Source organism: Polyodon spathula, unplaced genomic scaffold, assembly GCF_017654505.1.
Source record: "Polyodon spathula isolate WHYD16114869_AA unplaced genomic scaffold, ASM1765450v1 scaffolds_2600, whole genome shotgun sequence".
NCBI classification, from domain to species: Eukaryota; Metazoa; Chordata; class Actinopteri; order Acipenseriformes; family Polyodontidae; genus Polyodon; species Polyodon spathula.
The window spans coordinates 1-25,000 of NW_024474069.1; the positions used below are offsets into that span (position 1 = coordinate 1).

The 25,000-nt window shown below is 47.7% G+C and overlaps 1 protein-coding gene across 1 annotated transcript; it reads left to right on the forward strand.

Annotated features, from left to right (window-relative positions):
• Positions 1–520: 520 nt before the first annotated feature.
• LOC121310818 (patatin-like phospholipase domain-containing protein 6) lies at positions 521–23,758 on the forward strand (the record flags this gene model as incomplete). The annotated part of the gene is made up of 20 exons (XM_041243736.1): positions 521–652; positions 1,174–1,297; positions 1,688–1,801; positions 2,101–2,176; positions 2,494–2,643; positions 2,728–2,791; positions 3,322–3,490; positions 5,473–5,655; positions 6,184–6,302; positions 6,443–6,599; positions 7,191–7,307; positions 7,738–7,807; positions 14,350–14,466; positions 16,306–16,422; positions 19,129–19,277; positions 19,950–20,102; positions 20,334–20,447; positions 20,798–20,885; positions 21,399–21,535; positions 22,146–23,758. Coding segments are annotated over 20 exons (2,428 nt in total), but the record flags the coding sequence as incomplete, so codon positions are not given.
• Positions 23,759–25,000: the final 1,242 nt, after the last annotated feature.

A 25,000-nucleotide genomic window follows, 5' to 3' on the forward strand; every position in this document is an offset into this window, starting at 1 on the left:
TTACGTTAACATATTGAATTGCACGTTGCTTTGTAGTTTTCCATCATCGGAAAAAACTGACAACATTTGAAAAATGTGACATTTCGAAATCCACTGTTATGGCTTCTGGTAGACCCTTGTGATGTCATTTTGTAATTTCTTTGAGTTACGTGATGTTAAATTAAACTTTTTAAAAATTATTTCTCAATCATAAAATTCTAGGTGATGCTAAACTTTTGGCCAGAGCTGTAAAATGTGAGATTGATTGCTGCTGCTGTTACAAGCATAGAGAGCTTGTACTGGGCTTGTACTGGGCTTGTACTGGGCTTGTACTGGGCTTGTACTGGGCTTGTACTGGCCGCTCTGAACCTGAGTGGAGGAAAAACAGCTTGCATCTTACACAGCACCTTGTATTCACAGTGCATTTTAATTTGATGTCATTTCCATCAGATTCAAACTATGCTTCATTACTGTTCTTGCTGCTCTGTGATCATCCCTGTCTGCGACTCTGTGTTGATCTGCTCTCTGTCTCCCCCTGCAGGATCATGCGGGAGCAGCCCAGCGTTGTGCTCAGCGCTGCCCATACTGTGGCGGTCCGAATGTCTGCTTTTGTACGCCAGATGGACTTCGCTATCGACTGGATGGCCGTGGAGGCTGGGAGAGCTCTCTACAGGTGAATACCTCTCCTGGGGGGTTTTCATGGCTCATTTCACGATTTCAAGATGTTTCGTGCAGCTCCATGCAGTGAGTGAATTACTGGAAGCAAAGCAAAACGCATGCCAGGTTCCTGAGTGTAACAGGTAGTGCGTCAATAACGTTTGCTGTGTGGAAGTGATACAAATTATACTTGCTCCATTCTTTCAGACATGGGAGTGTAGTTTGCTTGTTGCTATTGGCTAAGCTCTGAGATATTGCTGCTTCTTTGTGAATTCTGATGAACCTGTACACTCTAACAAACACATTTTAAAATGGGTAAGGGAAGAGCTTCTTCCACTATCTGGTAGATTGCAATCATAATGGCACACGTTTTAATAGAGTCAGGTAGCGAGACGTTTGCCACTTCATTTGAAAACCACTTCTCCGGTTTGGAATGTGACCTGACCCGGACGTTCTTCAGCCGTTCTTCGGTAGGTCGGCCTGGTCGCTCCCGTCCCGCCCTGCTTAGCTTCGGTTGCTGTGCTTCCCCCCTCTCAGGCAGGGAGACCAGTCCGACTGCACCTACATCGTTCTCAACGGACGTCTCCGCTCTGTCATCCGCAAAGCCAGCGGCAAGAAGGAGCTGGTGGGGGAGTACGGGAGAGGAGACCTGATCGGAGTGGTGAGGGAGAGAGAGCTGCATTGAATCAGTGACTCTAGACTTTCACAGGATAACTACACAACCGCTTGGGGGTCTGTCACAATAGGGGTACAGAACAGTGGAGGAGCAACAGGTAACCCGTTTCATACCGAAATATCAGGCAGGCGATAACGCTGCATCAAACACTTCTGTATTCAGAAACAAACAGTGTGCAGACTTCACAAAAGCCTCCAATAACACAGGCTGCTAATGTAACACAAAGCCTGCAAGCAGAGGAAATGCAACAGCGAATGTGTGTGATGAACTGGGATGAGGTCAGGGGTAGTGGGAGCGTGATTGAACAGGATGGGGGTTCTATTGAGAGTTGAAGGCCGTCATTGAGAATGGCGTTCTGGTGTCTCCTCAATGCAGGTGGAGGCGCTGACGCGCCAGCCTCGTGCCACCACAGTTCACGCGGTCAGAGACACGGAGCTCGTCAAACTGCCCGAGGGAACCCTGAACAACATCAAGAGGAGGTACCCGCAGGTCAGCACACTACCAGCCCCGCTGGCAACAAGCATGCAGCGGGACCCTTGCATTGCCATGCTTATTAACGTGCTTTACCCTACCTCCCTGTTCTTTACAGTGCTCACCTGTGCTTTACCATGCCTTCACAGTGCTTTATTACACTTTACTTTTACTATGGGACACTGTTATAGGGGTAAGCCCTGCTCTGTGTTCAGTCTGAGTCTCCCTTCACTGTGATCAATACAGGGCTGTGTAGTAAAGGGTTGGAAGGGAGGAGGCTCAGGTGATCACATGGTTTCTGACTTGATCTCGTGCAGGTTGTGACGCGGCTCATCCACTTGCTGGGACAGAAGATTCTGGGAAACCTGCAGCAAGCCAGGGGCCCTTTCTCAGGTACCTGCAAGCCATTGAGACGGGGGGGGGGGGCGTGGGGCACGGTCATCCATTCAGAGATAATACTGCAAGAGACAGGAGGGACCACAGTCATGCATTCAGGGATTGATAACGCTGCAAGAGACAGGAGGGACCACAGTCATGCATTCAGGGATTGATAACACTGCAAGAGACAGGAGGGACCACAGTCATGCATTCAGGGATTGATAACACTGCAAGATTAGATGCAGTTCTGGGTCGAGCCAGGCAGCCCCTATGCTCTGAATAGTCTCCTCCAGTCTGTCACTGTTCTGCTGTCCTGCTCTCATTCCTCACAGGCTCCAGCATCGGATTCAACTCCGTGGCCTCAAGCCACGACGTGACCAACCCAGCCAGCAACCTGTCCACTGTGGCGGTACTGCCAGTCTGCGATGACGTGCCGGTCAGCGCCTTCAATCTGGAGCTGAGCCACGCCCTCAATGCCATCGGTACAGCCCCGCCCTTTCCCTTCCTTGCCTCTTATTAGCCCCAGCAGCACTGAGCAGTACATTCAATTGAAATTGTTGTTCCAGGACCCACCCTCCTCCTCACGAGTGAGATCGTCCGGGAGAGGCTGGGAGCCGGTGCCTTAGACAGGTGAGGGTTCGGGGGTCAAAGGGTCACGGGGGACAGGTGGCTGTCGCTCCTCGAGGCTGGGTTCGAGGCCAGCTGCTCAGGTCACAAGGGAAGTTCATTTGCTGGTCTTGTCTTCAGCAGTGAATCTGTTAAACGAGTTCTTTAGGGTACTCTTTCTGTAAATGAACTTGGTGCTGAGAGATCAGTAATAATCCCGGGGAAATCGCTCCCTTCCTGCCAGTTACTGTAGTGAACATTTGGACAATAAGGGCATTAAGCTGAGTGAATAAACAACACACTGCAACCAAAGTTACACCATGTGGTAGAGTAAAGGGTACTGATTCGAATGTTGTGTTTTCTCACTATTTTTTGCCAGTCATGAAGAACATACTCTGACTGTCCATTCTGTCTCCCTCTCTCCCTCCTGTCATCTCTCTCTCTGTCTCCCTCTCCTTCCTCCTCTCCTCTCTCTCTCTCCTCCCTCCTCTTTCTCTCTCTCTCCTCTCTCTCTGTCTCCTCCCTCTCTCTCTCTCTCTGTCTCCTCTCTCCAGTATCTACGAGTATCGCCTCTCAGGCTGGCTGGCTCAGCAGGAGGATATTAACCGCATTGTTCTGTACCAGACTGACTACACCATGACCCCCTGGACCCAGCGCTGCATCCGGCAGGCAGACTGCATCCTCATCGTGGGGCTGGGGGACATGGAGCCCACCCTGGGGGAGGTAAGGACACCAGAGACCCAGCAGAGACTGTGCACCGTGCAGTACAATCGAATTCCACAAGGCACAACCCTGTAGCCTTTAATATTCCTCGTGTTTCAGGCACTGCTGCTAAATGCATTTCTACACAGAGAGTGCACAGTGTTGCATGAAGCAGGTAATGTTGTAATCAGTGAGTGAGGGAAGACATGAGCACTGAGGCTCTCTCTATGTATTGACCCACAAATTGACCCTCTGTTAGTCCCGCGCGTAATTAACGTTCACTGATGAAACAAACCAACTAACCCAAACCACAGAGACCTTCAATACAGGACAACACCTGCTTCCACTGTAGCAGTGCATCCGTGTGTAATGAGTCTTTGCAATCTCAGCTGAATTGAATTGAGCGTGTGGCTGTGTCTCTAGTGGATTGAGCGTGTGGCTGTGTCTCTAATGGATCGAGTGTGTGGCTGTGTCTCTAATGGATTGAGCGTGTGGCTGTGTCTCTAATGGAGCGTGTGGCTGTGTCTCCGAGCGTGTGGCTGTGTCTCTAATGGAGCGTGTGGCTGTGTCTCCGAGCGTGTGGCTGTGTCTCTAGCGTGTGGCTGTGTCTCTAATGGATCGAGCGTGTGGCTGTGTCTCTAATGGACCGAGCGTGTGGCTGTGTCTCTAATGGATCGAGCGTGTGGCTGTGTCTCTAATGGATTGAGTGTGTGGCTGTGTCTCCGAGCGTGTGGCTGTGTCTCTAATGGACCGAGCGTGTGGCTGTGTCTCTAATGGATTGAGTGTGTGGCTGTGTCTCTAATGGATTGAGTGTGTGGCTGTGTCTCTAATGGACCGAGCGTGTGGCTGTGTCTCTAATGGATTGAGTGTGTGGCTGTGTCTCTAATGGACGAGCGTGTGGCTGTGTCTCTAATGGAACGAGCGTGTGGCTGTGTCTCTGGACCGAGCGTGTGGCTGTGTCTCTAATGGATCGAGCGTGTGGCTGTGTCTCTAATGGAACGAGCGTGTGGCTGTGTCTCTAATGGACCGAGCGTGTGGCTGTGTCTCTAATGGATTGAGCGTGTGGCTGTGTCTCTAATGGACCGAGCGTGTGGCTGTGTCTCTAATGGAACGAGCGTGTGGCTGTGTCTCTAATGGAACGAGCGTGTGGCTGTGTCTCTAATGGAACGAGCGTGTGGCTGTGTCTCTAATGGAACGAGCGTGTGGCTGTGTCTCTAATGGAACGAGCGTGTGGCTGTGTCTCTAATGGATCGAGCGTGTGGCTGTGTCTCTAATGGATTGAGCGTGTGGCTGTGTCTCTAATGGACCGAGCGTGTGGCTGTGTCTCTAATGGTCTCTAGTGGACCGAGCGTGTGGCTGTGTCTCTATTGGATTGAACGAGCGTGTGGCTGTGTCTCTAATGGATTGAGCGTGTGGCTGTGTCTCTAATGGACCGAGCGTGTGGCTGTGTCTCTATTGAGTGTGTGGCTGGTCTCTAGTGGACCGAGCGTGTGGCTGTGTCTCTAGTGGATTGAGTGTGTGGCTGTGTCTCTAATGGACCGAGCGTGTGGCTGTGTCTCTAATGGATTGAGTGTGTGGCTGTGTCTCTAATGGACCGAGCGTGTGGCTGTGTCTCTGGATTGAGTGTGTGGCTGTGTCTCTAATGGACCGAGCGTGTGGCTGGTCTCTAATGGACCGAGTGTGTGGCTGTGTCTCTAGTGGATTGAGTGTGTGGCTGTGTCTCTAATGGACCGAGCGTGTGGCTGTGTCTCTAATGGACCGAGCGTGTGGCTGTGTCTCTAATGGATTGAGCGTGTGGCTGTGTCTCTAATGGATCGAGCGTGTGGCTGTGTCTCTAATGGACCGAGCGTGTGGCTGTGTCTCCGAGCGTGTGGCTGTGTCTCTAATGGATCGAGCGTGTGGCTGTGTCTCTAATGGATCGAGCGTGTGGCTGTGTCTCTAATGGACCGAGCGTGTGGCTGTGTCTCTAATGGACCGAGCGTGTGGCTGTGTGTGTCTCTCAGCTGGAGCGGATGCTGGAGAACACTGCGGTCCGCGCTCTCAAGCAGCTGGTGCTGCTGCACCGGGAGGACGGGCCCGGCCCGGCCCGCACCGTCGAGTGGCTCAACATGCGCAGCTGGTGCTCCGGACACCTCCACCTCCGGGCCCCCCGCAGGGTCTTCTCCAGACGCAGCCCTGCCAAGCTGGTAAGAGACTCGGGTTCACACAGATCACTGGTACGGGTAGGAACAGAATCACGGCTGTCTTAGAACCACGTGCGCTGCCGTCATTACATCCGGGGTACTTGGGAAGTGAAAGCAGCGCCCATGTGGCCTCCATAGAGGCTGACTTGGCTCCTGTTATTTCTTCTACCCACGAGGGGGGGCGTGTGTCCGCGGGACAGGGTCACACACACACACTCTGGGGTGCCTGCTCTTCAATCCCAGTTCCCTTTGAAAATCCATTCCCAATTCCTCGGAAGGATACTTTAGAGACGATATGATTTGTTCAGCTGCTTTCGTTTGAAGCCAATTTATTTGACTAACAAACGGCTTCAATGCAAGTCATGTTCTGCCCCCGTGAGAAGCTCATTGTAACAGAGTGCTGCTGGTTGTGATTTTGGTCAGTGACGTGTTGGAATTAATTGAAAGGGAATTGGAGCTGGAATTGATTTTAATAAGGAACAGAGAGAGATGCATGAGAAGGGGTTTGATATTTAACCCTTTGTTGTGCAGAGAGAGATGTATGAGAAGGTGTTTGAGAAGACAGCTGACCGGCACAGCGACTTCTCTCGTCTCGCCAGAGTCCTGACTGGGAACACCATCGCCCTGGTACTGGGAGGGGGCGGGGCCAGGTACTGCCGTCTGTATTTAAGCAGCAACGCTAGTTTAATTTAAATACTGCTGGCAGATTGGAGCCGCTTCCAGTGTGCATGTGGCTTCGTTCAGAGGTGGGCAGGAGCCTGTGGTTTAAAGCTCTCAATGTGTGTTTTAGGGGCTGCTCTCATGTGGGGCTCATCAAGGCTATGGAGGAGTCGGGGATCCCTATCGACATCGTCGGGGGCACGTCTATCGGCTCCTTCATCGGGGGTCTGTACGCAGAGGAGCGCAGCGCGGTCCGGACCAAGCAGAGGGCACGCGAGTGGGCCAAGGTGGGTCCTGTACGGGGCTGGAATCTGGAGCAGGGTTCTGGAACTTCATGCAACATTTAAGAGCTCATGTTAGGTGACTTTTACAGTGCAGGGTTAGAATCTCAAGCTAGTTCTGTACCAGGGCCTGGGTTCCACATTTCTCCTGTTATTGAAATGACCCGGAGCCAGCAAGCAGGCTTCTGCTAAACCCACTCTGAACTAAACGCAGTCCTCATCGCAGAAGTCTTACCGGAGACTGGAGCTTTACTAACAGGAGCTGTTCATGTAGCTATAGGAGAGGAACATGTTCGTTAACAAGGGACTGATCACATACACTCCCCCCCTGATCATTTATATAACAGATTTAAAAGCTGGTCATTCTGAAAGCCAGCACTGGGTGCAGGGCTAGTGTGAACTGCTAGCATCATAATCCTGTTCCTGTTTCTTTTAATTATTATTATTTTTTTAATTGTAGATTACTCCCGGCTACAGCCATTATTTTTATCAATTAAAGACGTCGTTATGTTCTGCGTAAAATGATGAGCATTCTTCTCCTGGTCTCCTGAAGCCAGTTTTAACGTTTTTTTGTTTGGTCTCCGCTGCCCCCTGCAGGCGATGAACTCCGTGTTCAAGACCGCGCTGGATCTCACCTACCCCATCACCTCCATGTTCTCTGGATCTGCCTTCAACACCAGCATCTCCAAGGTGTTCCAGGACAAACAGATCGAGGTAGAGAAGCAGAGAGAGGGGGGCTCCCAGCAAACCAAGCAGACCGGCTCTATAGTGCATGCAGAGTGCTGTGCAGGTCTCATGGATAATGGCATCTCTCAAGCACTGCTTTCTCTACTGTGTAGTGAAGCGTTTTGAAATGCACAATCAAGTTTAAAAAGTAGATGGATGCAGATTGGCGAATAGACACCTAGACGACATCATCTGCTCTGCAGAGTTTTGAGACAGACAGACAGACAGAGTTATAAAGCCACATTGTCACATGATTTGAATGGAATAAGGAAATCCTGGCAAGTTTAACACTGATTTAGAGAATCTAGTGCTAATGTAATATCAGAGAACAAAGCTGTTCTGTCTGTGGCCGTGCAGTAACATCGCCAGCAGGAATGCCCTCGTTTCTCAGGTGTTACTTTACTGTCTCTCTTTGAAGGACCTGTGGATTCCCTATTTCAACGTGACCACAGACATCACCGCGTCCTCAATGCGGGTTCACAAAGATGGTGAGTGGAGCGATCTTTGTGTCTCTTCCTACTCCACTGCTTCACCCAGGCACTGCAGGCTGAAAGGGGAGGGGGGGTGGACTGATCTCCCCTGATAGAGGGCGGAGAAGCTCCAGGGAGGGTTACAGGGAAAGTTTGTTCAAAGTGATCCTTACGTAGAAGTAGTCTTTCTTGGGTCCCTTTTAAAGAGGTTCTAGCTAATTCAACAATTCCACAGATCTTTGGGTGTGCACGTCCATTCACTGTATAGGTCTCTCTTCCGATCTAGCAAACATGTCTGTAATTTTAAAAGGGTGTGTGGTACCATATAATACAAAAATTTGGGTAATTTTGCCTCGGTCATGTCAAGAGCCAATCATGTCGCTGCCTGCATGCGAGTCCTCAGGGGAAGCAGCTCATTGGTTGAGGATGGTCACCTGGGAAGTGCAGCGTTAACCCCCAAAAAATGTGGCATGCAAACAGAGAGAATGTGGAAGAGAGTGGCAATGCCTACAGAATGGAGGTGCACAACAGGATTGATGGGATTATTTCCCGTTTGCGAGTCTCACCAGTGGCTTGCGCTCCTGTATACAGCAATCGTATTGCAATCGGCTTCTCCGATCGTCTGCTCCACCTCGTGCGATTGCTTTTGAGGGTTTTATTAAATTGAACGGGTTTCCTCTCAAAAGAAAAGGAAACGAAAGAGGATAAGATGCCGAATCCAGGAAGGAAATGTTACAGTAAAGTAACATTAGGCAGCCAAGATCTGCAGCCTGATTCTCCTGCAAGCAGGGTGAATCAATTCCAGCACGTCATGGATCAATACTGTGATCGGCAGAGTTCTGTTACAATGAGCTTCTCACAGGGGCAGCACGTGGCTTGCATTGAAGCCGCTGTTTGTGAGTCAATTAAACTGGCTTCAGATGAAAGCAGCTGAACGATCACGTCCTTTGTTATATCTGTAAAGTACAAATTCCAGTTCCTTCAAAGAAAACAGGAACTGAGCCCGATGCTGCCTGCAATTGCTGTATCTCTGAACCATTTCTTAGGAAAATAAGACACGCCGTGCCTGGTACTGTAACGAAGTGACCCAACAGAGATGTCTGTTCATTTCTCAGTTTTATTTCGATTGCATTTAAGCCTTTTCAGCCTGCACGCCCTGTCACGCCCCCCGGTGGTGTACTGTGTGTATCTGCAGTGGCAGTGTCTCAGGACTGCTGCGCCACGGTGCACTGCACTGGCCAGGCTGTGTTAACGATGTGAGAGAACGTGACGCCCTCCCTGATCGTGCCTTCATAACCCCCACGCTGATCACTCTGCATAGTTCACTTCCTCTGTGATCTGCGGTAGTACATTCTGTGTCTGATTGAATCCCTCCTAACCCACTCGCACTGAAACCATCCCTTTATAAACTGAGACCCTCGCAATACTTCTGCTGCTCCAGTGTCGTTAGATTCCACGCAGACTGCAGGGGTTATGGCTAATGGAGTAATTGCATAATATCTGTCACTAGAGAGATCTTGCATGCTGCAGCAAACATGCATTTCCATTTTTAAATGGAATTGGTACCACACTAGGGTCAAGCTTGCACGTGCTAGGTTGCCTGGAGAGTGACCCTGACCCCGTCCGTTCAACAGCTTCATTGCTGGCATTAAGAAACCACCTGCCTCCACTCTTTCACCCCTACAATACAGGGAAAGGGACCTAGGAAGCAGACCACCTGAAAGTAAGCCTAGAGTAGTAGCAGTTTAAACATGTTTGTATAACATGTGCTTCTTCAAAACTGCTCATTTGAGATCCAGGCAGTGGGCGCACATGTCAGAGTTATTGAATGATCTCAATTGGTGGAGTTATTTCAACAGTGTTTGCACACGTGATCGCAAATAATCTGGCCCCACATTTGCTCACTTCCCATTACAAGGTCTTTGCCAGGGTCACAGGTGGGATGCAGCGCCCCCTAGTGTAGCCCTGGCCACTCTGCATGCTGATCTGCTGTGCTGGTGACTCATTAGTAAGGACTGGCCTGTCTGGCTGGCTTCCTGCAGCTCTGCGTCCCAGCCAGGCCTGCGAGCGTGCTTCTCAGATTCCTTCTGCTTTCCAGCAGCTTCATAGTCGCCAGTCTCTTTTGGTCTGTTGCTGGTTTTTAATGAATAGTAAAGTCACTGGAAAGCAGAATCACAAAGGAAGAATTAGGGCCCCGATTTGAACAGAAACCTGGGCTGGAACGGCCCGTTTGGGATGGTTATTGGGAGCCGAGTCACAGTCCAGTCTCCCGTCTTTCCTGCCTTTTTGAGTGTCCCTTCTGTAACCTCTAGTGGTTTGAGACGGGCTCCCACAGCCATTTATCCATTGTGGACCAGCAAGGCCTCTGTACGGCTGGTTGAACCTACAGCGAGAGCCTGCCCTGATTGGCTGCGTGGCACACGAGTGGGTGGAGTTACCAGAAGCATCTCGCATGTGCATGTTGTTTCCTTGGAGCAGTGGGATCCACTACCATTCATGCAAGCCTCACCCTTCACTGCCTCGAGTCTAGTGCTGCTGCAGATGGATATATAGATGGATGCTTTCACCAAACTCATCATAGCACATGCTGTTTTGCCTCTCTTTGTGTTCCTGTTTGAAGAATCGGTCTTTTCTAAATGACTTGCGTTCAAATTAAAGTACGTTATTAGGGTTAAACTTTCTTTTATTTTCCAAAGAAGAGTATGTGTTTTGATAAAATATTGGACATTCTCGAGCCCCATCTTTGAAACGGCTGCAGCTGTTCAGTGCGTTGTGTAGCACAGTGAGACGGGAGGAGTGTTTCAAGATGATCTGGTCTAAGGAGAGTGCTAACGTAAAACAGGATTGCAAGCTTGGAAACTTTAAAACAAGCGGACCTGCATAGAACTCAATAGACATGGAAAAGATAAGGAGGAGACAACAGACAAGTCCCTTGTAGGCAAAATTCAATTCTTGTGCTGAACTAAAAAAGCTATGTCTCTTTATTTGAAAAGAAGTCATTTATAAGGGCGTTCTCTTTTGTAAGGCTGTGTCTGATTGAAGACTGGAGACTCCAAGTGAAATATTTCACTGGTGCCCTTTATAGCTAGTCCCATTGTAACAGGATCCATTACACCTCCCTGTTCAGTATCCTAGGATATGTGTGCTCACTGTCTCTCTTCATCAGTTCCACTTAGATTGGTATTTGCCAAGCAAATAATAGTGATTTTAGCGGGCTTGCTTCTGAAAAGACTCCCACAAAGTCAGAAGGGATTTTAGAAATGGCGACTAGGGGGGAGTGTGCAGCTTTAATTTTCGCCCCCTTGAGGGGACGGATATTACAGCTGCACACCCCTAGTGCTTTCAGGAGTCTCGTCAAGAGCATGCTTGGTGAAATAGCCGATTTTAGTCAGTAAAGCTGGTTAATAATAGTCGAAGCAGAGAGCGTGTGCTTGGGTCAGAGAGAGAGAGGTTTTACTAATCTGTTGCTCCGTTTTCATGCTTTCATACTGGACAGCATTGCTTTCCCGTTGCTAACGCTAATCTTCCTGCACATCAACACTGCTGCTTAGAAACCATTAACTCCCTCTCAATGAAATCTCAATGGAAACCTCCACACATGTCTCCTAGGAGGTGTCACTGTTTAAATGCAAGGACCGATCCTAGAGAAACAGCATTCATGTGAGAAGGAGGATCCCAGACACGCTGGGGCATTGTTTTGCTCCACTCGGACCTCTGTCTTACTAGATATCTTGATCCTGAAATGGCTAACCATCTTCAGATACATGCAACAGGGTTAAATGTGAATACAAGCCTAGCCAAAAGGATAACAGTTTGAAATCCGTTTTCTTCCCTCTTAGCTTTATGACCAGTATTACTGCACCGCTTCTAGTCTGTGCTGTGAGACCGTTCTTATTTCTTTCAATGTTAATATTTGAAATACTGGACAACGCTCTTGATAAACTGCCCAGTCCTGGTCCAGGGATTTCCAGCAGTAAATATTCCAGTGCTAATAAAAGATAAGACAGTGGATTTTAAAACCCAGTTTGCCTTTTTGCATGCATTTGAAGATGTTCCACATTCAGGGATATCGAGATATTTAGTGAGGCAGCAGGCATGGTGTGAGTGGGGTGAAATAGTCAATAAATATCTCCCCCAGCCATTCTGCATATACTGGTCCAGAACTGGGAGAGTGGATACACACACACACACACTGATACACGCACGCACGCACGCACGCATGCACACACACACACACACACACACGCACGCACACTACAGACCTCAATGCATTTCATTTCAGATGGTATATATTTGCTTGCAGTACAGTATGAGGACCAGAATACCATCCAGCTGCCGTTGTAAATGTTTCAACGTGATTTCACTTTGCTGCTTTTTTTTTCGTTTGACTTTTTTGCCCGGGTGTTTATTTTTGATTCATAAATTCTGTTGAAATCTGGTCTGGTCCCTGAAGCAGGAATAAACCCCGCCCTGTTCTGCCTGACAGACAGCCTTCTTTGTAAACGGCCTGCTTCAGATTACACAATGATGTGGTCTTGGGTTCCTAATCCTTACACAAACTTTCACAAGCTCAGCAGCAATGTTATTTGCTCATTGCTGTTGTGTATACTGTAAAAAGTAACTTGGCATGGGTGTGAAATATCTGAGTTCTCGTACTAATGTATTCTTCTTGTCGCTTTGATGCTCTTTTATGAATCATTTCCAGTCACCGTGTCAGAAGTTTAGTGTCTCCAATATAAACATGTCTGCTTCCAAACTAACCAGGATGTACTGACTGAAACAGAAACCGAGGTGATTCTAACATGACTGGGATTTATTTCATACCCCTACCAGTTTGCTTTTTAAGGTTGCAGAGCTTGCTGACAGACACAAATATTGTCAGTGTGACGAAACTCCTAATGAACGGAGAGAAATTCAGACTCGAGTTACAAGAATCTGTCTTTCGGCAGTCGGCAGGCCAGCCTTGTAAGAGCTTGCAGCATCGTTTTGTTGTCCTGGCACCTTTTTGTTCCAGAAAAGGGGTTCCCAGCCTTCAATTACATCGTCGCTCCAAAAACCCGCATCTGCTGTAGTTGAGATTCTGCCCAGTCTTCAAAAACGAATGGCCCGCTGCAGCAGTGAATAATGCCAGTCTGATAAACCAGTGAGCTGCGATGGGTAACGAGGGGCGAGACCCTGCCTTTAGAGCGTTTGAGCTCATGGCTGGCTCAAATCTAGATTTCTGGAAAACTACATTTTTATCACTGGATATTATACTTCGTGCTCAAGGACTAGGGTCTGCAGTGCAAGGTGGGGATTTAGCCTAGAAGCGGTGGCCACAAATGAAATATTTACTAGGGAATTTGTTTCACCTTTAATTGACCTACCGTCGTGGGCCGTCACTTGGAGGCTAAAGTCCCCTTTTCCAGACCCCTGTCCTGTGAGGTCTGTCTGGGTATCTGTCCTGCAGCATGGCACCTGAAACAGGCCAGCTGGCTTTCTCATTGAGTCTGAGTTGAGATGCCTCTAAATATCACAAGGGTTCTGTGTCTGATTGATCAGAACTAGCTGCCAAAAAGCTGGCCATGAGCTAAAAAGGGCCTCTGTTTTTTATCTGCACATACAGTAGCGCTAACACAGTAATTAACATTAACGCTGTAGCACCATCCCTCCGTAGCTCTAACGTTTCATAAACATGGATTCGATTTTTTCAATGGTATTATTTTCATAGCTGTTGGTGAACAAAAGATTGGTGCACTCCAGTGACGAAGGAACTCCTTTGACATTGAAAACGTGATTCACAGAAAAAGCAGCGATCGATTTACTGACCAATCACGAAAAAGTTGCTTCTGGGAGATGCCTTTTTGATGCCGCTTGAACAGGAAACGCATCATTGAACGATTTTCAAGAAGCATTGATTCGTGTTCTTCACTAACAGCTGGTGAAAAAAAACACATTGAATGCGCGAGTCTTCCCCGCTGTGCAGTGTTCATGTAGGTGTGCAATGTGCTGTTTGTAAAGACGCGCGCCCTGCCGGGTGCATTCTCATTTGAAAACCTGTGGTACTGCCCGAGGTTAAAGAACTCTGCTTGCAAGCCGTGCTTTCAGGACACATTGCACTTCCTTGGTCATTGTACCTGGAGAGGGGAATCGTCCCCACCCTTCCAACCGCTGCTTAACCAATCAGCTGCTTCCCCTGTTGACTGACATGTTTTCAACCAGTAACACGACTGAGTAGATACAGGTGAAGTGACAGAGGAAGTGCTCGTCTAAGCGATTTCCTGAGGAAACTTTCTTTACCTAGCGCAGTACCAGATCTGTGTTAAAACGAGAGAGTCTGCTGTAGAACGTTCAGAATGTGCTTCAGCAAATGTATTCCTGCCAGCTGTGCTGTATTGCTTGTTTGCAGAGCTGGGCGTGTGGAGGTTTACAGCGTGGACCACCGAACAGGCTGGGACCCTCTTTTTCTAGAAGCTGCTCTTATGACTGTACCCCCTTGTGCACCTCCCCTCTTCCCTCCTTGCTCCTCCCTCTGCCCCCCCACTGTCCATTTTGATTTACTCTCCATCTTCATTCGACAGGCAGTGTCTGGCGCTATGTCAGAGCCAGCGCCTCCTACACCCCCTATTTACCTCCTCTCTGCGACCCCAAGGACGGGCATTTGCTTGTGGATGGCTGCTATGTAAACAATGTCCCAGGTCAGACTATTCCGCACGCTGGTGCTTCACAATGCTAACCTGACCGGGTGGACATTGCAGACCCATGGCTTGGAAGGAAGCGCGTGGGCTTGGAAACGAGACGTACTGCAGTGGAACGAGACCGTGGAACTCTGAGCTAAGCGTTCCTCCCGTTCCAACGCGCTCACATCCACGGGGCAAAGCAGCGCGCTTCTGCTCAGTAGCTGCAGATGTGTTTGGTTTTTCCTCCCCCCCCTCTCTGTGTGATGTTTGAATCCGTTCGCCCATGCTGAAGGCAGTTCTTCGAGTGTCTGCTGGTGTGGTGTGCGTGTGTTCAGCTGCCAGGCTCTGTTTAACCACAGACCTGCGTAGCACAGGAGAGCTCAGCTAGTGAGTCTGTGCTGCAGTAAGACCCTCACTCCAATTAACAGCGACCACGCATGGCCCGCAATACAAAGGGTTTGTCCACCAGATGGCGCTACCTCCCACCGATATACAGACTCTCCCGGCTGATCTAGCCTGTGTGGCACGTCTGGGGTGAAAACAGCTGGCAGCGAGGAGAGCTCCTGATGAATTCCAGGCACCTCGGCACACAGACTGAATCACTCGCTGCTAAACATAATGTTTCACTGGAGCACCAGCCACTCGGAAGGGTTGCAAACATCATAACAGCAGCCTTATTCCTTCTTCATGGTGTCTTGAAGACGAGAGAGAGAGAGAGAGACAGCGCGAGACACACATACCCTGCTGTTCCTCAGTACGGTCTCAAATGTAATTCACAGGATGTTTTGTTATTTCCTGTACCGTTCCTGTTTCTACAGGAAGTTGAGCCTCTCTTTAAGGTACTCTTTGTACAGTTTGGGCAAACCCTCACCCGCTTTTATCAGCAAGATGAGTGTTCTGGATTCTGAGCTTCATCCAAAATAATAATAATAATAATAAAAACACATTTGAATTCTGATTGGTTGATGCAGTTTGCTGACAGTGGATGGGGGCTGTTTCCCAGCAGCCTCAGCTGTCGCTCCACGTGTTAAGCTGGAGCTGCAGTGAGCCGCTCTACTTCCAGCCCATGTGTCGCCCAGTGTTGCCCCCAGCAGGGTGTGGGGGTGTGGGGCAGGGCTGGGCTGGCTTTGCCCACCGCGTTCACTGACAGATCCAAACCAAGGAGAGACATTTGCACAGCGCCTTCAGGTGGTGCAGCTAGCCAGGCAACAGGGACCTGATCGGAACGGCACTCCAGAAGGAAGGATCTCCCCTCGGTGCTGGAAATCCTCAGCTCCTTGTTTAAGACTGGAGAGGGGTATTATTTCAGTACAGGATTTTTTTTTTTTTTTTGCATGTCTCTTTCTAGTTGATGGTTCTGTTGCTCCAGTATTGAGATTGTCTGGAGAATCCTAAATGCCGGGACTGAGCGTGATTGTATGTAGAGGATGGAAAGGCTGGCCGAGTTGAAGCGTCTCATGCTTTGAATGAGATGCTGGCAGTTAGGATACTCCAAACAAGCTCAGAGCAAGCACAAAGCCAGGTGAAGATAGATTCAGAAAAACAGGATTGCAAAGACCAAAAAACAATAAGGGGGATGACAAAAAAGAATTATAATGTCGTATCCTGTAATTGTTTGGAACAGTGTAATAAACGGCATTGATTTGACTTGTAAATTTGTATATGAGAATGCATCCTAATTTCTAGCAGTGGTGGCTGTGGTAACCACAGTGCCTGAACCATAGGTGCTGTGCAGATGGTCTCGGCCCAGGGCTGAAACGTGTCTCCCCCACGCAGCAGTGTGGGCGGGAGGGAGGCACGCCTCTGCACTGACGATGTGGCGGTTCTCATTGAATTTCCCCTCCCTCGTGTGGATAGGCTCACTATGGCGGTATGTGCGAGCTAGCATGACCCTTTCCGGGTACCTACCGCCACTCTGTGACCCAAAGGATGGCAACTTGCTCATGGACGGAGGCTACATCAACAACCTGCCAGGCAAGTAAAGATACTTCCAGAGCTGCAGTGTTAAAGGAGCGCGACCCAGGGCCTGGGGATCCTTTGTCTTACCTCTTAGCAGTCCGTCCTTTGTAATGTTTTTTTTTTGCAAAATCCTAACCGCTGATTTAAACTCTGTGGATTCAAAGTTGTAGCTGCTTTTTTTTGTATCTGATTACATCCTGTGCTTTAGGTCAAGTTTACTTGAACCGTCTAACTGCGACCAGACCAAGTAACTTACAGCACGGAAACCATCTGCAGACAATCAGCCAAGCTGTATTCACTGCCCGTTACATAAAGCCCTTTGCTTTTTCTTGCACTGTGGGTGCAATATAATGGCAATATATTTAAACTTGCTTTAATACCCCCTCTCCTTCGACCTGCTGCAGAACTCTGAAGACGAGTGTGCAGAGGATCTAGAAATAATGGACAGTCCCGTTTAATAGTGCGGGGGTCTGAGTGAGTGCCAGGCAGGCTGTCAGGGTCTTGTCGGTAGCGCTGCTGCTGCTCGTAATGCTAGGAAGAGGTAAGAGAAACGATCCTGGTTAAACTCCTTTAACACGTTTCTTTATTCTGGACACCCCTTCAGGGGGAGTTGGTTTTGAATTGGAAATGAAATTGGAATTGGAATTGATTGAAGGGGAATGGGAATTGGAATTGGAATTGATTGAAGGGGAATGGGAATTGGAATTGGAATTGATTGAAGGGGAATTGGAATTGGAATTGGAATTGGAATTGATTGAATTGGAATTGGAATTGGAATTGGAATTGATTGAAGGGGAATGGGAATTGGAATTGGAATTGATTGAAGGGGAATTGGAATTGGAATTGGAATTGGAATTGATTGAAGGGGAATGGAATTGGAATTGGAATTGGAATTGAAATGGAAATGGGATTGGAATTGGAATTGGAATTGATTGAAGGGGAATGGAATTGACTCAGACCCTGAATCCAGCTAGAACCAACTCGGAGGAGGTCCAGGGTAAAAGAGTTTGAATACAGGGGTGAGGTGGGGAACACGGTCAGGAGCCGGTGTGAGTCGCTTCAGATGTCATTTTAATAGATTGCTTTTAGTCTTTGTTTTGCTGTTGCTCCAATTCTAAATGATCATTTTTCTCCAAATCTGCGTTTACCTGACACCTAGAAAACACATAAAATGACATTTGCAGCGATTTGCATCGTAAGATTTCTGAGTGAACTGTGTTTGATTTTAATCAAGAGAATCGCTTGTCTGTTACCAAGTTTAACCATCTTTTCGGAAAGAGAGGGGGGAGTGTTTGATTTCCCTGAACGCTATGGTTTGGTTTTTCATGTATTAACCCTTTTCAGATAACCCTACTAAGGCTTTGCATAGCAAAAGGTAAAAATCCCCCCAGCTTTTTTCTTTGTGAAGCGCTGTGATGAAGCGGCGTGTCTCTTTTCCTAATGCTGCAGCAAACCCAGATTCCTGTTGACCGAACCGTGCAGGAGGAAGGATATTTGTTGTTTTCGATAAAGGAATGCATAGGTTTCTGGTAGACTGATATTGTTGGGTTTGTTTTGAATGGGCATTAAATATTCAGCAGTAACGAAATCGACTCAGCTCTAGAAGTGTAAGCCAGCTCAGTTTCCTGTATACTGATTAATCTGCAGTTACAGTATTGAATCTATTATTATCATTCGAAGCTGATTGAAATGGGAGTTTGAATTCATGTAAGTTTATTCAGGGAGAATAGCGCTCTCCCTCTCTTAAAAGCAGCGAGAGACCTATTATTATTTTACTATCATTTTAGGGTTAAAAGTGGGTTTGCTCAAAGCCTTGACCCTGCCATAGTTACCTGTATATCAAGCCCAGCCCACTTTGTTCTGTATAGCTCAGAACGTGCCCCCCCAGAACTGCCCCCCACAAGGAATTGACTTTTCAGTTGTGTTTTGAAGTTGCTGTTTGAGTCTCTGTTGTGAAGTTGCTGTTTGAGTCTCTGTTGTGAAGTTGCTGTTTGAGTCTCTGTTTTGAAGCTGCTGTTTGAGTCTCTGTTGTGAAGTTGCTGTTTGAGTGTGCTGTTTGAGTCTCTGTTGTGAAGTTGCTGTTTGAGTCTCTGTTTTGAAGTTGCTGTTTGAGTCTCTGTTTTGAAGTTGCTGTTTGAGTCTCTGTCTCTGTTGTGAAGTTGCTGTTTGAGTCTCTGTTGTGAAGTTGCTGTTTGAGTCTCTGTTTTGAAGTTGCTGTTTGAGTCTCTGTTTTGAAGTTGCTGTTTGAGTCTCTGTTTTGAAGTTGCTGTTTGAGTCTCTGTTTTGAAGTTGCTGTTTGAGTCTCTGTTTTGAAGTTGCTGTTTGAGTCTCTGTTTTGAAGTTGCTGTTTGAGTCTCTGTTTTGAAGTTGCTGTTTGAGTCTCTGTTTTGAAGTTGCTGTTTGAGTCTCTGTTTTGAGCTGTTTGAGTCTCTGTTTTGAAGTTGCTGTTTGAGTCTCTGTTTTGAAGTTGCTGTTTGAGTCTCTGTTTTGAAGTTGCTGTTTGAGTCTCTGTTGTGAAGTTGCTGTTTGAGTCTCTGTTTTGAAGTTGCTGTTTGAGTCTCTGTTGTGAAGTTGCTGTTTGAGTCTCTGTTGTGAAGTTGCTGTTTGAGTCTCTGTTGTGAAGTTGCTGTTTGAGTCTCTGTTTTGAAGTTGCTGTTTGAGTCTCTGTTTCTGCCCTGCTTTGAAGCTGCTGTTTTTGTTTCATGTTTTTCTAACCCACAGCTGATATCGCCAGGAACATGGGGGCCAAAACGGTGATCGCCATCGATGTGGGCAGCCGGGACGAGACTGGCCTCTGTAACTATGGAGACAGCCTGTCCGGCTGGTGGTTGCTGTGGAAACGCATTAACCCCTGGGCGGAGAAGGTGAAGGTAGGAGGCTTCACCTCGAACTGTAAAACACTCAGAAGTGGCGAAATTAGAAACACTAAAAGAGAGCCGGTCCATTAAAATGACAAAAGAGGTCTATCCTTGAAGACGCTGAGAGAGTCTTTTAATGAGAACGTTTCTTTTAGTATTTCTGAACACACAAAGGGGTGCGAATTTCAGTTAGGCCCAAAATGCATTTTTGTTTCTGTATAAGAGTAGAAAGCAATTGCTTTTAAAATAAAAATATAAAACACAAAAATAAATGTTCTTGTCATTTTCTTCGCTTATTGGCAAGAAATGTTTTCAACAGGGGTCTGCTTTGCTGCTTTGTTTTTCATTGTTTATAGTTGTGTGTAAGCAAGCGATATCAATTCTGTATCGATAATTGGAACATATGATGTCAATAGATATTTGATAGTAGTCGTCAGAATACAGTATGCCTGTGCTGCCTGCCTCCAGCTCTTATTGGAGCCTTGTAATCCCGGCCGTCATGCCGAGCTGGGATTTGAAGTCTTCCTCCATGAGTGAGAGGAAGGAACGTTTTGTGTTGACCTGTCTGTTAGAACTGGACAAGCCAGCGCAGAACAAGTCGATCTACAGAGGACCTCTTCAAACCTCAGCTCAGGCTGGTGCGCTGTTCCCCATACCCAGCCTGTGTGTCTCCTCCCCTCCCAGGTTCCTGACATGGCTGAGATCCAGTCCCGGCTGGCTTATGTATCGTGTGTGCGGCAGCTGGAGGTGGTGAAGAACAGCTCGTACTGCGAGTACATCCGGCCGCCCATTGACCGCTTCAAAACCATGGACTTTGGCAAGTTCGACGAGATCTACGTGAGTCCCAGCCAGCCAGCCGGAGCGCGGGAGTCAGGAGAGACGAGCTTTGCATGCAAGCTTCAGATCTACTAGCCAGCTGAGCTGCAAACGAGGAACAAACAAGTGTTAAAGATCCTGTAATAGAGAAATGAAAAGGGGGTCTGCAGTGCTTTGTGAGAGCTCTTCAGAATGAGCGTCTGTAACCTGGCTGTGTAACGTGGCCCCTGTGTGTGTCTCTCTCTCTCCCAGGAGGTGGGGCTGCAGCATGGGAAGGTGCTGTTCGGTGGCTGGGCCCGGGGGGATATCATTGATAAGATGCTGAAAGACAGACGATCAGCCGATTTCAACGACAGCAAGAAGACCGTGAGTAACCGTCGAAAACAGAAACCGGCTTCTCCCTCGAGAAAGAACTTGAATTGCACACGAAAACAAAGACAAACGTGGCACTTCGAAATCCAGCGTGAAGTACTACTGTATTACTGTTATGGCTTAGGGTAATCTTTTTTGCGATTTATCATTTTGTAGTTTCTTTGAAACAATGTTAAATAGAAGATCTAAGTTATGCTGATTTTAATTTTATTTATTTAGTCCTCAAATTCCCTGTCATGCTACTCTGTTGCCCATAGCTGTATGCCGTAGCTCCTAATGGCCAGTCAGGAATCGGTTCCTCTCTGCAGATTCCTGTTTTAATCTGATTCCCTTCTGCCTGCCAGAGCCGCCCCTGTGCTGGTGCTGACTTCACTGATCTTGCTGAGATCGTGTCCCGGATCGAGCCGGTGCAGAGCTACCTCACTGCGGATGGTGAGTGGAGCTGCTCTTGAGAATGTGGAGCTCTGTGGTGTCGGCTCTCAGTCCTGGGAGCTGCTCTTGAGAATGTGGAGCTCTGTGGTGTCGGCTCTCAGTCCTGGGAGCTGCTCTTGAGAATGTGGAGCTCTCTGGTGTCGGCTCTCAGTCCTGGGAGCTGCTCTTGAGAATGTGGAGCTCTCTGGTGTCGGCTCTCGGTCCTGGGAGCTGCTCTTGAGAATGTGGAGCTCTCTGGTGTCGGCTCTCGGTCCTGGGAGCTGCTCTTGAGAATGTGGAGCTCTCTGGTGTCGGCTCTCGGTCCTGGGAGCTGCTCTTGAGAATGTGGAGCTCTCTGGTGTCGGCTCTCGGTCCTGGGAGCTGCTCTTGAGAATGTGGAGCTCTGTGGTGTCGGCTCTCAGTCCTGGGAGTTTCTAACCCTGCAGTAGTGCATTAAATCGTCAGTATTTGGAAAGGTGATGCTAGATCCCTGTCAGTGCTTGTTGTCAATGATGCTGTGTTGGCTGTCTGTAGCAGAGGAGTCTGACTATCTGACGGAGTACGAGGATGATGGGATGGACACTGTGAGAGAGGAGGAGGGAGAGGAAGAGGACGAGGAACCCGAAGATCAGGCCCCTGCGGAGTGGTCTCATAACGGGGTGTTTGAGACGGTGAGGCCCTGCTCTCCTCCAGCACTGTGACATCACGTCTCCATCTGCCAGCGGGAGCGCGTTGAACGCGGGTTAGAAACCTGTTCGTTCCCATCTGTTTGGATGGGGCTCAGTTAGGAGTTAGGCTGGCAGAAATCAGTCTCTCTAACCCGTTGGCAGTTTGTGGAGCTGTGAGCCGTTCACCACAGTGATGATGTTGTTAGCGGTGTGCAGATACTTTCAAAGTAATTCCTTTTAACATTCAAGCCAGCATCAAAGGAACAGGATCATGAGAGGTGATGCGTTTCTATAGAAACGAGCACATCGAAAATCAAGAAATCAAAATGATTTTATATGAGCCAGATAGAAGAACGGTGAGTAATCGCAAATATCGTGGGCTGATCACGACGGGATCTATATTAAACCTCTCTCAGATTGCTGTTGCTTGCTGCTCGGTAATATTCAAGGGCACACTAGGGAACGCTTTGTTTAGCGCTGTGGAATTAGCGGGTTTTATTCCTTTTTAAAGAATACAGTTTAAAACATGTTAAAGGGAATTCCTGTGCAAACCTGTGTCTCGGCACAGCTCTAGCGCTAAACCGGAGCATAAATACAGCTCTGTGTTTTCCAGGACGAAGAGAAGTCGATCCGACATCGTCAGAAGAAACCCTTGGAGTCAGCATCGGGAGCGGAGACCTCCGACTCCTAGCCAGGGAGACGGAGTGAGAGTGGAGGGGGTGGGAGGAAGCTGCTGTAAGAGCCGGTCTGGGGTCTTTGACAGAAAGAAAGATCCTGGTCTGGGAAACGAGACGTTCCAGCACTGTAAAATATGTACGTGTTTTTATATAAAAGAAGATGAGCCTTCAATAATGAACTAGTATAATTAATGCATAATATATTGAGGTGCATAAACGACAGATAAGTATCTAAAAAAAAATTAAGATTTTATTAGCCATTAACCAAAAAAAAACTTAACTTTTGTTTTCTCAAGAAATGAAGCGTGTGCGAGTGCGTGTGCGTGTGCGTGAGCAGTATGTGTGACGGAGTGATGTTTGTCCTGCACGTGATCACTTCCGAGCGTTTGCAATATTTATGCATACTGGTTCTCTGAGTGCGTTCGTGCTTATTCCCACAGATTCCTTCTAAAACCGAAGGTCCAAAATAGAGTTTCAAACAGCTCTCTGTCCCTAGAGAACTACTGTTCCTACTTTTTAAATATTAAGGACCGATTCACAAAGCTCCAAGCCATGACGGAAAAAACAGAGTGAGGGTTCCTGTTGGTTTGTTTAACAGCCATTCAGAAACGTTCCTGAATAATGTCGAAACTCCAGTGAGCAGACCGTTACTGCAGTGTAGGAAAGAGAACAACTTCAAACAGCTATCCTTCCAAAACTACAAAACGAATCAACCACTAAGCTAATCTGATCCACTCACATTTATTCATACAAGGCGTGCTCACTTTATTTTCAGACTTTTTAAAAAAGGTTTGTGAATAGTCCCCAATATTACGAAGTGCTTTTGAATCCTTTACAATGCTTTCTTACTGATGGCTCCCCACCTGTCTGGTCACGTCCTTCTGCCCCTCTGTTTGCACCACGTCGGGGCGCGCAGGTCGTTGCGTTCGGGTTCTGATGTGGAAGTGATGAGACAGAAAGCAGCTCAGCTTGTGCCAGCAGCCGGGGGCACAGTCTCTCAGCTTCCATCCCATTGACTTATTTCCCTTTCCGTCTACCTGTGCTTTTGATTAAATATACAGATCAGATCCAGCCAGTGTTTTTAAGAACAGTGCTCGAAACTTCTGTGTTGCCTCTAAAACAAGGAGCCAGCAAAGAACCTGTAACTCACTGAAAGCAATGCGTCTGCACACTGAAAGTGTAAAAACAGTACAATTCCCCTCGTCTTAAACCCACCCTGTCCGGACTGAGCTGCAGCGTGTCAGTGCTGTTCCAGGCTCAGCAATGCTCTGGTATGCGTTCACAGTGTATTTAAAGGTAGTTATTTAAAAATAATTTTGTTATTTGATTCCTTGACTGGAACAGAAACGAACATGAAGATGATGGATGTATATTGATTTTAACAGGCACTGATCCCTAACTAAATGTACAAATTTGGAGGGGAGTGTAGTTTGGGTTTACTTTTGCAATAATAATGAGATGAACAATAATATATTGATAAATATGTATAACAAATGTGATATAATTTAATTTAAAAGACTGAACAATAAAAAGGAAACAGTGGAACTGGGCTGCTGCTTATTTGTTCTTGCAGTGAGTGGCTCATACAAGGTCAGTAACACAATGAAGACGACAAGCGTCTTGTTTTTTATGCTGTGAAACAGTTTGGTTACAGTTCAGAATGTTTTATTCAAAAATCTTTAACACAAGAAAAAGCAGGAGCAGCAGTAATGCCCATAAAGTAATTCCATGTTAAGAAAATCTATTTGAAAACGTCGCTCGGCACATCAGAAAGGTTTGAGGGGAAAAGGAAAGGTGACTGGGTGCGGATGGACTCCTATCCAAGCTGTTGGCTTCACTGTGTGAGGTGAGGTACAAGTCATTCTAATGATAACTGATATTGTCCAGGCCTTTGCCCAAGGTGAGCAAGATTGCAGTGAAAGGTACTGGCACTTAACCTCCTACAACACTAGACCTGCATACAGCCAGGACTAGGAAAAACAACGCCAGTCAAATTATATGTAGAGATAGAGATAGAAAATGCATTAACATTTAACAGGAAAGCATGGAAATATAATACAGCTTGATTTTTTGTATTTTTTGGAAACCACAAACAGTGCAAGAGCAATGAGCTGAGCATCCCTGGCAGTTCAGAATGGAGGGGACATGCTCCAATCAGCTTCTTAATACAGCACAAATACAAACAAGCAAGGAGTCAGGAAGAGGGGGGCCAGTGGGGACACTGACAGTGTGAATAGGAACTGCACTGAAAAAGGGAAACCTCTGGTTCAGGGGTGCACTGGTTGGTTATTGGTGGATCTCAGAGATGCTAGGACCATGTCCTCTGGTTCACTGGTTTGTTATTGGTGGATCTCAGATGTGGGGCCATGTCCTCTGGTTCAGAAGTTCACTGATTGGTTATTGGTGGATCTCAGAGATGCTAGGACCATGTCCTCTGGTTCACTGGTTTGTTATTGGTGGATCTCAGATGTGGGGCCATGTCCTCTGGTTCAGAGGTTCACTGATTGGTTATTGGTGGATCTCAGAGATGCTAGGACCATGTCCTCTGGTTCACTGGTTTGTTATTGGTGGATCTCAGATGTGGGGCCATGTCCTCTGGTTCAGAGGTTCACTGATTGGTTATTGGTTCCAGTTGAAGCCAGAGGCCTCCCTCGGCTCGGAGGACGAGCTCTGGTTTGCGACGGACCTCCTTGGTGTGGGGGGAGACCCTGAATCGACGCAGGGTTAGAGCCACCACCACCTTCATCTCAGCCATGGCGAAGTTCTGACCGATGCAGTTCCTGTAAGCAGT